Consider the following 13,676-nt stretch of genomic DNA (forward strand, 5'->3'; position numbering starts at 1 on the left):
CGGCACGTTGTAGCGCAGAGTCAGCTGGGAGACAAGCAAGAGGGTTGCGGCAGAGCCTGCTGCCTCCGCCACAGCAGATCAGAGCCTGGGCCCAGAGCCAGGCGCCGTGGGGCAGGGCAAGGGCACAGCCAGTCACCGCTGGGCCGGCTGGTCCCCGGGGCTCCTGCACTCACCTGCACAAAGACACAGCCCTTGCCGCTGGCCCGCACCGTGTACTGCCCGGGGATTTCCTGCAGGGCCGCTCGCTGCAGCACCAGCCGGTTGGCATTCTCCACGTGGAATTGCTGCCAGGCCCCGGCCTGGGAGCTCACCGTCACTGACACATTCCCGCTCGCGCTGTACATCAGGGCTGCGTATTTGGCCAGAGCCTGCAGGGCCACCACCGTGTCCTGGGGAGGAGAGTCACCGAGCTGCTGTCACGCTCTGGGGAGAGGAGCCCGGCTCAGACTCACTGCAGCAGGATCAGGACCCGCCGGGTCTCCCCCAGCAGACACCCAGTGCTCAGGTGTGACTGACATGGGGGGTGACAGCCAGGCCCCTCGGCCACGGGGGCGTTTGGTGCCCCATGTCCCAGCCCCCAGCAGAGTAGTGACTCCAGCCCCAGCCCCAGTCCATGAGGAGGCTCTGCACCCAGGACTCCCTCTCCCAGGAAGGGCCCCAGCTCAGCTTCTGAGATGCAGTCCCCGGGGGGCTCCTAACCCCTTCCTGCACCAGGCCCCCAGCGCTGGTTTACCTGAGGGCAGGGGTGTTACCTGCGTCGAGGCGAAGCCCCCGTAGGGGTTCTGCTGCTTGCTGAGCCAGCGGACGATCTGGACAGCGGTCACCATGTCGGCAGCAGACACGTTGGGCAGGGAGAGATAGGCCAGGAGCACATAAGCCGTCATCTCCACCGACGGGGCCTGGTTCCCGTAGGGGCTGGGCAGGACCTTCACCTTCCTCTGCCAGTAGAGCTGTCCCCCTAGGAGAGGGGCCGAGGGAGGGACAGCCCCACGGCTGCAGTTACAACACAGTGGGTCACCTGTTTGCTTTCCAAAGGGGCCCCAGGGGCTTCCCGGGCCAGAGGGACTGCTGCTCCCCACTGAATGCAGCCACCTCTGGGGCAGGACACGGCAGCTGATTCACAGCGCACAGGAGGGCTACACAAGTGTAACACAACACCCCTGGGTGGGTCATCAGCAGGGACTGAACCCTGGATCTCTGACTCAAAACCCCTGAGCCTCTCCTGCCTGAGCTAAAAACTCAGTCCCGGTGGCTCACTGGCTGCAAGTGACCCCTTAACCTATGTGGTGCAGCCGCTCAGCGGCAAAGGTGGTGCTAACCCAATGGAGCCCTAACAGGAATATTCCCCCCACCCCCACCAGCCCATTACAAATATTAGCTGCATTATAGCCCCAAACCAAAAAATAGCCCTGTGACGTTGCACTCCATATTCTTTATGAAAATATGCTTATGAGACTAATATGACATCACTGAGATACACGTTACGCAAGATGGCTCATGTGAGATATCATTGGAAAGGTTCTGATTTACTGAATGTGATTATCCAATTCTTATGCATGTATCATCTCTGTATCTAAAGTTAGGAATATGGACTATGTAACCATTACAAGTGGGTGTGTATTGGGAAGACACCCACCGAGGACAGGCCATCAGATTTGATGGGCCGTCAGGAAGGAACAAGACCATGAAGATACTAATCTCTCTCCCTCCTGGGAAGTGTCCAGGGATGTAACTGTGACACTGCTGGGTCAGGTGGTCTTGTCACCTGATACTAAACATTACCTGGGACTTCTTGTAACTTTCCACTGGAAGGGAAGGGGGGTCAAGTCTGGGAAACAAAGGATTCCCGCCTTATGTAAATGCTAGTTAAGGGTGGGGAGGAAGGCAAATGGGGGCTCCTCTCCATGGCCTGTCTGCCCAAGAAGAAAGACTGCTAAAGCCACCTGGAGGGCAGGCAAGGGGGGAGTCCAGACTGAGACAGGGGTCCAGTCTGAAAAGAAATATAACTGGAACTCTGAACCACAGAAACTTTGAAACCTGCTTAAAATAACATTTAGGGTAAAAAATTACATTTTGTAACCTGTTTCTTACGTATATTAAGCTTAGCTTGTGTACTTTGTTTTATTTGCTCAGTAATCTGCTTTGTTCTGGCTGTTCTCTCTTATATTCCCTTACAATTCACCTTTTGTAGTTAATAAACTTATTTCTTATTTATAATATAACCCAATTTGTACACTTTCGAACTGGGGGGTGGGGGGCCAGGAAGTCAGGCACATCTCTCTTCACATTGAGGAAGAGGGCAGATTTTTACGAGTTTGCGCTGTGCAGATTTTTCTATACAGTGCCAGACAGTATTATTCTGGGTTTATCTCCCAAAGGGGTGTGCACGTGAGTGTTGGGGGAGTCATCTCACACAGAGCTGACGTCAGTCTGTGTCTGCAGCTGGGTGTGGCCCTACCTGTGTGTGTGCTGCAAGAGGCCGCAGAGCCTAATTCAGCAACGCACGGAGGGAACCCTGGCAGGCTCAGTGAAATCCCAGTACATCAGGTGGTATCCCAGAAGGGGGGTCCAACCCATCACAATCCCAACCCCCCCCCAAACCGACACCCTGTTAAACAGGCCATGTTACATTAGATGAACGGGTTTTGGGGGTAATACCAAACTGGGAGCCCCATGATCTGCTTGGGGCCCTAAGCAATTGCTTAGTCTACTTATGCCTCGTGCCACCACTGCTAGAGGGGGCAGAGAGCCCCTGACAGAATGAGGGCCAACCGGGGATGGGGGCAGGAGGGCAGCATGACCAGGTGAAGAGCATGGATGGCGCTGACACCTGGTAAACACCGCTCTCCACGGGGTCTTTGTGACCTTGGAGACAGGTCCTGATACCCGAGGGCTGTTTTACCCCAGTGCCTGGTGGTCCCTCGGTGCCCCCAGCAGCAGAGCCCCCACCTCTCCCCTCCCTGGGGCAGGAGCCACGTGCTGCTCCCAGCACTTCTTACCCGCCTTGGGGCAGGGCAGGAGGCGACACACACAATTCGCGGGCACAGACCAGCTCCAGCCGCCGCGCTGGGGCTTGGAGAGAAGGGACTTTTCACCTGAGCCGAGACACGACAGAGCCGCGCGGACTACGCAGGTGGCTCCCCTCTGTGGGGGGACGTCTCCCCAGGGCCCGGCAGGAACCGAGCACGCCAGGCCTCAGCTCCAGGCACGGCTCAGTCTGAGCTCGAATGGCGCCGAGGAGACGTACAGAGATCACTGGAGCGTGTTCATGACGAGTGCATCCGAAGAAGTGGAGCTCATGCTCCAATACGTCTGTTAGTCTATAAGGTGCCACAGGACTCTTTGCTGCTTCATGACGAGTGTGAGGGACCCAACCTGGCCTCCCGCCCTATGGGGAGCTGGCCCCAGGCTGCATCGCTCACACCACGGCTGGGCTAGGAGTGGCACAAACCCAAGGGCATCTGTGCAGGGAAAGGCTAGGGGAACTGGAGCTGGGGGACATGGGGCAGACAAGGGGGCAGCCAGAGACCTGCTTCCCTGTACAACCCCCTCTCCCAGAGACGGCAGGGCCTAGCCGGCCCCAGCCCCGGCCACGGCCCCGGCCCAGTGCAGTCCGTTCCCCTCCCAGTATTAACCGGGCCAAGCAGAGAAGCCTCGGGCAGGGACTCCCCAGCTGGGATGTCCCCAACACAGGATGGGGCTGGGATCCTCTGGCATCTCCCCAGGGCTCGGTTATGGCCCGTTCCCCTTGGGAGCTGCCTACGCAAAGCCCTGCGCCACGGACTCTGAGCCCACTGGACCCTGTCACACTCCTGGCCCCGGGCGCTTTAGAGGGCTGGGTTGGGAAATGGGGCTTTGCCCCTCTAGGTTCTCAGCTCCGATCACCACAGGCTGGCAGCGACCCAGCCTCGCCCGCCTTCGCTCCGTGCGCTGGGCCCTGGGAAATGGCGGGACGATCTCACTCCAGCTCTGAGGGGAGAAGTGTCCCCACGACGGAGCCCAGCGCGTCGGCCCCTCGCTGGCAGCCTCAGCAGAGACCACGGACTGACTGGGCCACGGAGACACAGCTCCGCTGCCAGGCTGAGGAGGTCCCGGGGCAGGGGACACCTGGGTGAGCAGGGCCGTGGGGGGCAGCTGGCCCTGCCCTGTGTCTAGAGGCCGGCAGAGAGGAGAGCACTAGAGCGAGGTGCTGCCGGTACCGGCGCTGACGCTGTGCTGGGCCAGGCTCTGCAGAAGGGTGCCCCGGAGCTCAGTGCTCCCTGCCAGCCCGAAGGCGTAGGCCAGCAGCGCCTGCGTGTAGAGGTCGCTGGTGCTCGACTCCCGGAGGCACTGGAGGGCCCTGGTCACCATGGGGTCCTGGGACGGGGGAGACACCAAACAGACTCCCCGTCAGGCTGAGCCGGCCAGAGGAGACGCTCTGCGCCTGGGCACGTCCCCTGGCAACCACCCCATGGGGCACAAATACCCCCTCCCGCCAGCCTGTCATCACCTCCCCCGACCCATCCCCCCACCGCCACCCACACCCTGCACCCCACAAGCCTCGCCAGACCCCCTCCCCCGAGCGCTAGACACCAAAACAGCCCGGCCCCTCCCCAACCTGCTGAATCTTCCTCCGACCCTGACCCCAGCCCAACTCCCCACACCACCCTGACCCCCACCTTGGTACCAACCCCCCCGGACTTGTCAACTTCCCCTCCCCCCACCAACCTGCCTCTCCCCTGCCCCCCACAGCACCCTGACCCCCGCCTTGGTACCAACCCGCCACTGACCTCTTGACTTCCCCTCCCCCTACCAACCCGCCCCTCCACAGCCCCTGACCCGCCCGAATCCTGCCGGCCCCTCCCCTGGGACAGCCGGGCTTGGCCTCACCGTGAGCGGCTGCCCCAGCTCCAGCAGCGCTGCCGTGATGTAAGCCGAGAGAGAGAGCTCGTCCACCACGCCGCCCTGAGGAGGAAAGAGACACCGGGAGCCGGCTCAGACCGAACTGCAGGGCTCGTTGCCCGGAGCAGGTGAGCCGCTGCCCAGGACAAGCCCATTGGGACAGAGAAGACCCGGCTCCAGCGCTCCGAGTGGCTGGGTTTGGGTCCTGCCTCCTGCTGGGACCTGTCAGGCCCATCTGGGTCCCAAGCAGCTGCCCCAAGTCATAGCAGCCAGGGAGGCCACAGGGTGGCAGTGAGTTCCACAGCTTTGTTATAGGGAGAGGCGGTACCTACTCCATTGTCAAGGCTGTATAAAATTTCAGTATAAAATCCTATCTGAGCCCCCCTGGAACCAGAGACTGGGAAGTTGGTTTGAGCTGACATTTGCCAGATTTCCTGTGAAGACCAGGGGCCGTTTCTGCAAAGGCTGAGGGATTCGCCCCCACGGAGCGAGTTCCTGCTCATTAAATAGTCCTCCCGTGCGGGAATCTGGACTTTGCCTAAGATTTGTCTCCTTCTAGCTCCTGAACGGCCGGGTACAGCCCCGGCCCCTCCCGTAGAGTCCCGGCTCCCTGCAAACTCCGGGGCAGTGGCAGGAATTAGGCTGTGAATCGAGTTGGGTGGGAATTTCCTGCTGAAATGATTTCTCGACAGACGATGCAGTTTCCACAAAACCAAAACTTTGCAGGAAAACGTTACTAATCCTGAAACGTTTCGATTTCTGTTGGGAAAATGGAAACGCAACATTCTGCTGTGGGGTGGCAGGGCCCAAATCGCAGCCTCTTGGGTTGGCGACCTGAATCTAAACCTTCCACTGCAAACCGGTTCAACATTCAGCTGCACCGGCCTCGTGCCCCCATTCCCCCATGGACTCGGCTCCATCGGACTACATCTCCCATGATGCACCGCGACCGCCCTTCTGACTGAGCCACATGGGGAGTTGTGGGAGTCCCATGACTTCAGGGCTGGGCTGGGCCCTGCCCCTCAGACTCTCCGTGCCAGGCAATGCGTGCGGGGTCTGCTCAGTGCCCGCGGGGAGACCGGGCTGTGCAGGAGCCAGGGGGGCTGGGCCAGGGCTGCTCCCTCGTTCGGTGCAAGAACCCGCTGCCTCGGCCGTTCCAGCCATTCAGCCATTCCAAAAACCCAGGGAAATCCCCCAAACCGACACGGGTCACAACAATCAGTTGCCATGGGGGGCCCCCACCCCCCTCCCCAGCTTATCCCCTCCTCCCCCATCCCGTCTGCCCATCCCCCCAGCCTCCCACCTGCAGGGCGTTGTTCCACAGCTTCCCCACACTGCGGAAGCAGCCGCTCTCCAGCTGGTGGCGCTGCAGCCACCCTAGGGCGTCCTCTAGGTGCTTCTCGTCGATGGAGATGTAGGCCCTGGCCTGGCCAAAGGACTTGAGAACGAAGGCCGTCAGCCTGGGTGGGGAGAGACCCCGTGAGAGGGACACTCTGCAGGAGATGCTGCGGGCCAGGAGGGAGGTGCGTGGGGGACGGGGCTGGGGTCAGCATTGTGGGGGGTGAGCAGAGCTGTCAGGGGCGCCCAGGATGGGAACGGGGGGATTTCGAGTGAGTATGTGGGGCAGAGCTGTGTGGCGAGCAGGACTGGAATAGCAGTGGGGCTGGGGGTCAGGCTGCAGCCTGGTAGGCCCTGCCCACCCAGAGCCCTGACTCGCCCGTGCCGTGCGGCCCCTCACCAGGTGTTGCCCAGGGCGTCTCTCTTCCAAGAGGCGCTGTAAGAGCCATCGTTGTGTTTGTAGAGCAGCTCGCGCTGATAGCCTGCAGGGATGGGAGAGAGACAGCGAGTCCTGGATCCGCTCACCCCCAGGGGCTACAATCCACCCCAGCCTGCGCCCCGTGGGGCCCACTAGCCCTCCCCTCCCCCACGACGCTGAGACTCCGAGATTCCAGGGGTCGGTTAGAATAGGGGGACGGAGTTAAGGCTGAATAGGGCCCTGATCCCCCCAAAACTCCAGTGCCCCAACCTGGGGCTGGATCCCAACCAGCGCCCCCTAGAGGGGAAAGGGCTCCTCTCCCATTCCCTGAACCCTGAGTCAAACCGTCCTTATGTCCTGTGCCTCAGGACTGGTGCCCCAGAAAGGAAAGGTCAAGGATCTAATTCCCTGACCCCCAGAGCCAGCCAGGGCCCTGATCTGGAGCTGGATTGGAACCCGGGCCCCAGAGGTGGCATGGACAGGGCCCTCGCATGGCCCCGCCATGCCCTGGGGGCGCAGGGGCGGGAGGACACTCACCTCTCCGGAGGAATCCCTGGGCCTTGTCTTTGATCTCCAGGGTCAGCTGCCCGCTCTTCTCCAGGTACTGCTGGGTGTTGATGTTGTGAGCGAACCTGGCCATGTTCTGCTCTCCGGATCCGTAGGGCATGGCCAGCAGACGGTCTGTGTTCTGCAGAGCCGTGCCCATTATGTCTCCTGGCACCAAAGGAGTCAGGGAAGCAGAGAATTGCCAGGCTGCACAACAGCTGCCCCGTCCCTAACACCACGTCAGTGGAGCCCTGGCATGCGGGGGCCCAGAGCCCCCAGTTCAACTCAGGCCTGGTGGGGTTACGTGGATACGTGGTGATGAATGGACAAGACGCCAATGCCCTGGCACAGCTTCCTGGCATCACCGCGTGAGTCTATTGCCCCTCACTGGGGATGAGGCCCTGGAGCACAGACTGCAGGGACCAGTCCTGCCCTGGCCCGAGACACCCACTAGACCTCATTGGTCTTTTCCATCCAGGATGCCCCGGCCTCTCTGATCAGAGCACTGGCCCACAGACGGGCTGGCTGGCGAAGGGCACCGCGCCCTGGCAGGGATGGGGCAGGGGAATTCTTTACCGTAGACAGTCACGTGGGCCTGCTCGGACCCCGCCAGGACATTCGCTGGCAGCTGCAAGGAGATTTCTTCGGAGTCTGCGTAACACAAAGGCAAAGACATACCGTTAAAGGCCTGTTGGGAACCTGCCCATCTCCAGCCAATCAGATCCCTCCATTCCTCACCGTCTGGGGCTCTCGCCCAGTCACAGCCCCTCTCTCAACCCCAAGCTCCCCCAACCATGGCACATACGTGCCCTTGAGGACAAGGGCTGGGGGTTCTCAGCGGAGGGTCCTGCCTGTGGGACTCGGTCCCTCTCCTGGCCCCAGAGAGCCGGTGTGACGAGCTCTGCAGGGAGCATCGTACACACGGGGGCCAGGCTGCAGGGGAGGGGAGCTGGTGCAACATGGGCCCAGTCATAGGCGCCGACTTTACCTGGCGCCGGCGGGTACTTGCGCCCCTCCGGCCCTGGCCCCGCTCCAACTCCACGCCTACCCTGCCCCCATTCCAACCCCTTCCCCAAATCCCCATCCCTGCCTCCTCCCCTGGGCGCGCCGCATTTCCCCTCCTTCCCCCTCCCTCCCAGGCTTGCCGCGCAAAACACCTGTTTCGCAGCAAGACTGGGAGTGGGGAGAAGCGGAGCAGCGGCAGCAGGCTCGGGGGAGGCGGAGCAGAGGTGAGCTGGGGCGGGGAGCTGCCAGTGGGTGCAGTTTTTCCCCATGGGTGCTCCAGTCCCGGAGCACCCACGAAATCAGCACCTATAGGCCCAGTGAGACTCGGGAGCAGGAGCCGGACGTGCTCGAGCCTTCGGCCCATGGCAGACGGTTCCATAACTGCCCACTGGGGGTGCAACTTCCCCGGGCAGCTGGGCCTGGACCCTGTCCCAGGCAGGGCATTGGCCTGGATGCCCCCTGGTCCGGTCCGGCCTGGCGCCTCCTGGGCCCCTAGCTGGGCCATCCAGCGGCCAAGCCATCACTGACGTGCCGCAGCCAAGAGACTCCCCACGTTAGTGACACCCACTGAGCCCCGCACAGGCGCTGGGATCCTACCTTCCTGGCAGAGCAGGGAGCTGTGCGCCTTCTCCTCCAGGATCCCCCCCGGCTGTGGGGAAGGAGCATCAGACAGAAGGTCAGGAGAAGGGACCGTGCACGTCACAGCCTGACAGGGCCTGCTGGGTCAGCCAGTGCCCCTAGCCAGGGCAGGGTCATCCCCTACAGCCCGTGCTGTGGGGCTCGGGCACATCCAGCTCTCAGCGCCCCAGCGATGGGGCTCTCGTCCCTTCCCCGGGGAGACTGTTCCCAGCCCAGCAGATCTCGCGGCTTCTTCCTCTTCAGCGCGGAGCTTCCCTCTGCTAGTTCCCTCCGCCCCCTCGAGCCCTCCCGTGTGTCACACTCAGCCACCCCCCTTGGGGCTAACCCCCGTCTCTGTCTGCCCCAGGACTCTCCCGCCAGCTCCCGGATCTCGCTGGGACTGGGCCACGTGAAGGGGCAGTGCAGGTCAGGGTCCGGGACGGGACGTGGTGCTGGGGTATTATTTTCTGTGGCAGGACAAAGAACAATCACAAGTGCAGACTCGGCCCACGGCCCCCAGGAGGTGAGACCCAGGCACCGGATCTCCCTCCGCTCTGCCCAGAGGCCCCGACCAGACACTGACCTGGACCAGCAGGGGCTTTATCACGGTGTCCACTCGCCCCTGGGCTGGCACCACGGCCAGCTCTGTGCCGCACAGCTCCTCGGTGCGCAGAGCCTCGGTGCTGACGGTGAAGTTCACCTCCCCTGCAGAGCAAGGCGGGAGACGCCCCGTTAGATAGACCAACGCCCCTGCCCGAGGGAGAGAGGAGCCCGGGTCTGAGGGGGGAGAACAGTGGAAGGGGGAGGAGGAGGGGGAGGGTGGTGAAAAAGACAGAGAAAAGCAGAGGAAATGGAGAGCGAGAGAATGGGGGAGAAAAGAGAGAGAAGGAAAGGGGGGAAGGGAAGGACGGAGGGAAGTGATGAGTGGAGTGTAATGGGTTTCTCTGCCTTAGCCCTTGTGTGGGAACAGCGAATGGCCACCCAGAACCTGCCCCCTCCCCGCTGAAATCACTGACAGCTGCGTTCAGGGGGGGAACCTCAGAACGTGACATCGCAGCAGAGGCCAGCGGGACGGCAGAGGGGTCCTGACCTACAGGGCTCGGTCAGTGAGACTGCTGGAAGCGTGTGGGGAGAAACTTTGCTTGAATCTGATGTAGTTTGTTAAGGCAGGTAAGAACAGACTTAAACATTTTATTAAAGTTAATGTTTAAATTAAATATACATGAGTTAAGAGGGAAGGTACTGTACATCTGGGTCAGACTTGAGTTATGAGGGATTACAGGTATCGGTTGCAAGGATGAAAAGATACATACATATTGCATAACCGGCATAGACCCAGATTGGGGTGCAAGGGTTTTTAAAGTGTCAGTGGATAAGTGGGCTCGGGTACGCCACCCATGGAATGAATAAGGAGTCCAAGTCAGTATCGGTGTAGCGGATAAGTACATGGGTGGGGTGCGTCCCTGGATCCGTCAAGGAAGGAAGTGGGTTATTTCCCTGGTCGGCGGTCTCGGTTACTCAATGTGGTATTGACGGTGTCCTGTGATGTGTTCCATATAAATGTCTCTGGACCACCTGATGGTGTCGGACACCATGAGCTGTCTCATGAGCCGGGCATAGCGTCGACTGACTCCGCACGCTCTCAGAACCGGCTCGTTGTGGGGGTCCCACGAGCCCAGGGCTCCCATGATCAGGGCGTGTATCTGGACCTCGAGCCCTGGGCTCTCAGAGTCTCGGCCAGTGGGGTGTACTTTGATGCCTTCCGTGCTCGGGCCTCGTTGAGGGCCGGTGACCGGTTTTCAAAAGGCACCGTGACGTCTACGATGAGGACCTTCTTCTTTTCTGCGTCCGTCATGATGATGTTGGGTTGCAGTCAGCTGTCTGTCCCGGGCGGAGTCGAGGGTGATCTTCCCCAGGGACGGCGGGATGGCTTTCACCAGCCGGTTCTGGATGGCGTTGTGTCGGTGCCGCCAGACTCCGGAGTGCTGTTTGCATCCGCACAGGACGTGGGGTAGGGTCTCGTTTGCGTAGCCACATTTCCTGCAGCGCTTGTCCCAGTTGCCGTGGCGGATGGCTCCATTGAGGGGGATGCAGTTAAGTCAGGCCTTGTGGACGAACGGCCAGTCGGCGAACCTGGTGAAGCTGCCCCGGGGAGGAAGTGGTTGCTGGCGTCCCCCTTGCTGTCCCCCAAGGTGCTCCAACACCTTGCCCTGGTCCGGCTTCCGCTTGAGATTCTCGGCATAGTTGCAGCGGATGGTGTCCTTCAGGGTCCTTTCCAGCATAGCTCTGGCGGTCGGGGTGACGATGGTGTGGTCCGGGGTCTTTAAGCATGGCACCAGTATTCCCAGTTCCCGGCGCCCCTCGCACCACTTCCAGCAGCAGCCGATCCTCTTACCCAGGAGTAAACGTCTTCTCTTTATTTTTCTTGTAACCATTTCTGACTGTTATGCCCCATTCCTTGTACACACTTAAAATCTCTCTCTTTGTGGTTCATGAATGTGTTTGATTGTTTTATCTAATCCAGTGTGTTTAAATCCAAGTGTCTGGGCAACTCCATGTGGGGTGACAGGACGAGTGCATGGTATTCTCGTAAAGGAATATCGGCCGCAATGTAACTTGTATTGCCAGGAGAGGGCTGGGGAGACAGGACAGACCGTTCTGGAGGAAGATCTGGGACTGGGGGATGTTGGGGTCGCCCTGCAGTATAACCCAGGGTGGCGAGAGCCAGAGTGTAACCCGGGAGTGGCAGGCAGGCTGCAGTCACACACAGACGCTCAGGGTGCGGCTTGCACGCTGGGGCTGGGTGTGAGCGGCCCAGGTGGGAGCTACTGAAGGCACCCAAGGGGGCCAGGCAGGGGTGTCAGAGCTGCTCATTAGTCTGGATTGTGCCCTGCTATGGCGCAGTGGCTCAGCAGCAGAGAGACAGCGGCAGCTGGGAGCCAGCTGCAGACAGCAGCAGTGGAGGCGTTGCCAGTGAGTGGGGCCGAGTTGGCTCTGTGCTGTGCTGCTAAGGGGAAGCCCCAGATATTGAACCCGACCCTTGTTGCTGCCAGCTCCACCTGGCAGAGGGGTTAACGTGAAAGGGGATTTTCTGCTGGGGTGTCCTCGCCCCCCCTCCCCGCAGCTCTTCCTGTCCCCTCCCCTTCCCCTCGGCACCAAGCCCAAGTGACCCTGTTCTGTGCCCTCCTCCTCACTCCCAGCACAGAGCCTCCAATGCCCCTTACCGGTCTGTCCCCCACGCAGAGCCTCCATAGGCCCTTACCTGCCTCCCAATTGTAAAGGCTCCAGCACCCCTTCACTGCCCCCCCTTGCAGAGCCCCTCACCCCTTCCCTGCCCCTCCCCTCCCCTCCAGCACGGAGCCCCCAGCGCCCCTTACCCAGGCTGCTCGCTGTCACTTCCCACTGGAAGGTTTTCCCTTCGTCTGCACAGAGGCAGCTGGTGTAGGCACTGTCCTCGCCCGCCTGCACCTGGAACTGCGCAGACTCTGCCAGCGTCACTCGCACCTGTGGGGCCAACACGAGAGCTCCCTTAGGGCTGTGGGGGACGCGCTCACACGCGCCAGCTCCAGCCGAGACGTGACCCCTCTGGGGCTCAGGCCCCCTCACCGCGATGTACTGACCCCAGTGGTCACAGGATCACAGCCAGTGACTGCCGGTGCCACTCGCTGGCCTGCGCCGCTGCCCAGCTCCCCAGCCCCAGGTCATCGTCCGTAGCAGACCCAGCCGGTCAGCCCGGGGCGGCGCTCACCTTGATGCACTGCCGCAGGTAGTTGAAGACGGTGGCCTTTAGGGCGAAGGTCTCTCCCCGGATCACGGAGTACGGCAAGGCCAGCTCCACAAAGAAGGGTTTGAAGGCCGTGAAGGTGGCCGTGGGCGAGAGCCCAAAGCCGACCTCCGCCATGCAGAACATCCCAGCTTTCCACTCCGTGATGGTGTCGGGCACCGAGACTGGGACGTCCTTGGAGCCCCCCTCGCTGGACCGGGACGGACACAAACAGAGCGTCAGACACGCGGCCGCCCCCTGGGAAGCGCCCACGAGCACAGCCACCGGAGACGTCCCTGCCTGACCCTCCGCTGGGCTGGAGCCTAGGCAGTGGCACAGAAACAGGCCAATCCCGGACAGCAGAGAGGAGAAGAGCTGTCAGTGCTCCCATCTCGTCCCCTCCTCTGCCCCACGCCGGCTAGCTCAGAATCCTTCCCTGCCCCGGGACTCTCCGGGCAGGGCTCAATGTCCCACGGGATGGGGATCCCCCCTTCCGCAGCCAGACACGTCTCCCTGTCAGGGGGCTATTCCTGGGTCTCTGCCTCAATTCCCCCTGCTCGGGATGCCCGGCCCCTCCCACTTGTTCCCCATGTGCCACCCTCCATGCCCCCCTCCGGGGAGTTCAAACCCCTCCCATGTTCTCAGCGTCGGAGCTCCCGGGCACCGCGTGGGAATGAAAACCCCACGAAGGACAATGGGGTCGGGATGATAAACACCCTGCCGACCACGACGGGATCCAGGAAATGGCCTGGAGGCCACTCCGCAGGGACGATTTGTGACACCTCCTCACTCACCCCACAGGCACCAGGTCCCACAGCCACGTCTCTGTGAAGTACGCATGTGGCACTGGCTCCTCCTGGGTGCAGCGTTCTGGCACGGGCTGGGTATTGCTCACTGGGTTCCCTGCTGCACTAGCCACACTTGCTGCCCCAGGGATCATGTCTAGAAAAGATACAAAGGGGGGTTGATGGAGCCCCACGCTGGTTTGGGGGCAAATCCAGACGATGATTTACGTGTGTTTGCACCTGCAAAGTCTCGATGTTTGGGGACGTTTCGGGGGCTGCACGTGGCCCCCGGGAGCTCTGAGAACTGACCCCTGCTGGCAGG

The 13,676-nt window shown here is 61.3% G+C and overlaps 1 protein-coding gene across 1 annotated transcript; it reads right to left on the minus strand.

Moving 5' to 3' along the window:
- Positions 1-6: 6 nt before the first annotated feature.
- LOC112124559 (alpha-2-macroglobulin-like protein 1) lies at positions 7-13,507 on the minus strand (the record flags this gene model as incomplete). The annotated part of the gene is made up of 14 exons (XM_026662489.2): positions 13,364-13,507; positions 12,555-12,780; positions 12,184-12,310; positions 9,390-9,511; positions 8,786-8,837; positions 7,760-7,834; positions 7,175-7,351; positions 6,620-6,701; positions 6,185-6,341; positions 4,870-4,944; positions 4,200-4,356; positions 753-958; positions 174-389; positions 7-24 (listed from the first exon to the last, which is right to left on the minus strand). Coding segments are annotated over exons 2-14 (1,626 nt in total), but the record flags the coding sequence as incomplete, so codon positions are not given.
- Positions 13,508-13,676: the final 169 nt, after the last annotated feature.

Source organism: Terrapene carolina, unplaced genomic scaffold, assembly GCF_002925995.2.
Source record: "Terrapene carolina triunguis isolate 2854851 unplaced genomic scaffold, T_m_triunguis-2.0 Scaffold27864, whole genome shotgun sequence".
NCBI classification, from domain to species: domain Eukaryota; kingdom Metazoa; phylum Chordata; order Testudines; family Emydidae; genus Terrapene; species Terrapene triunguis.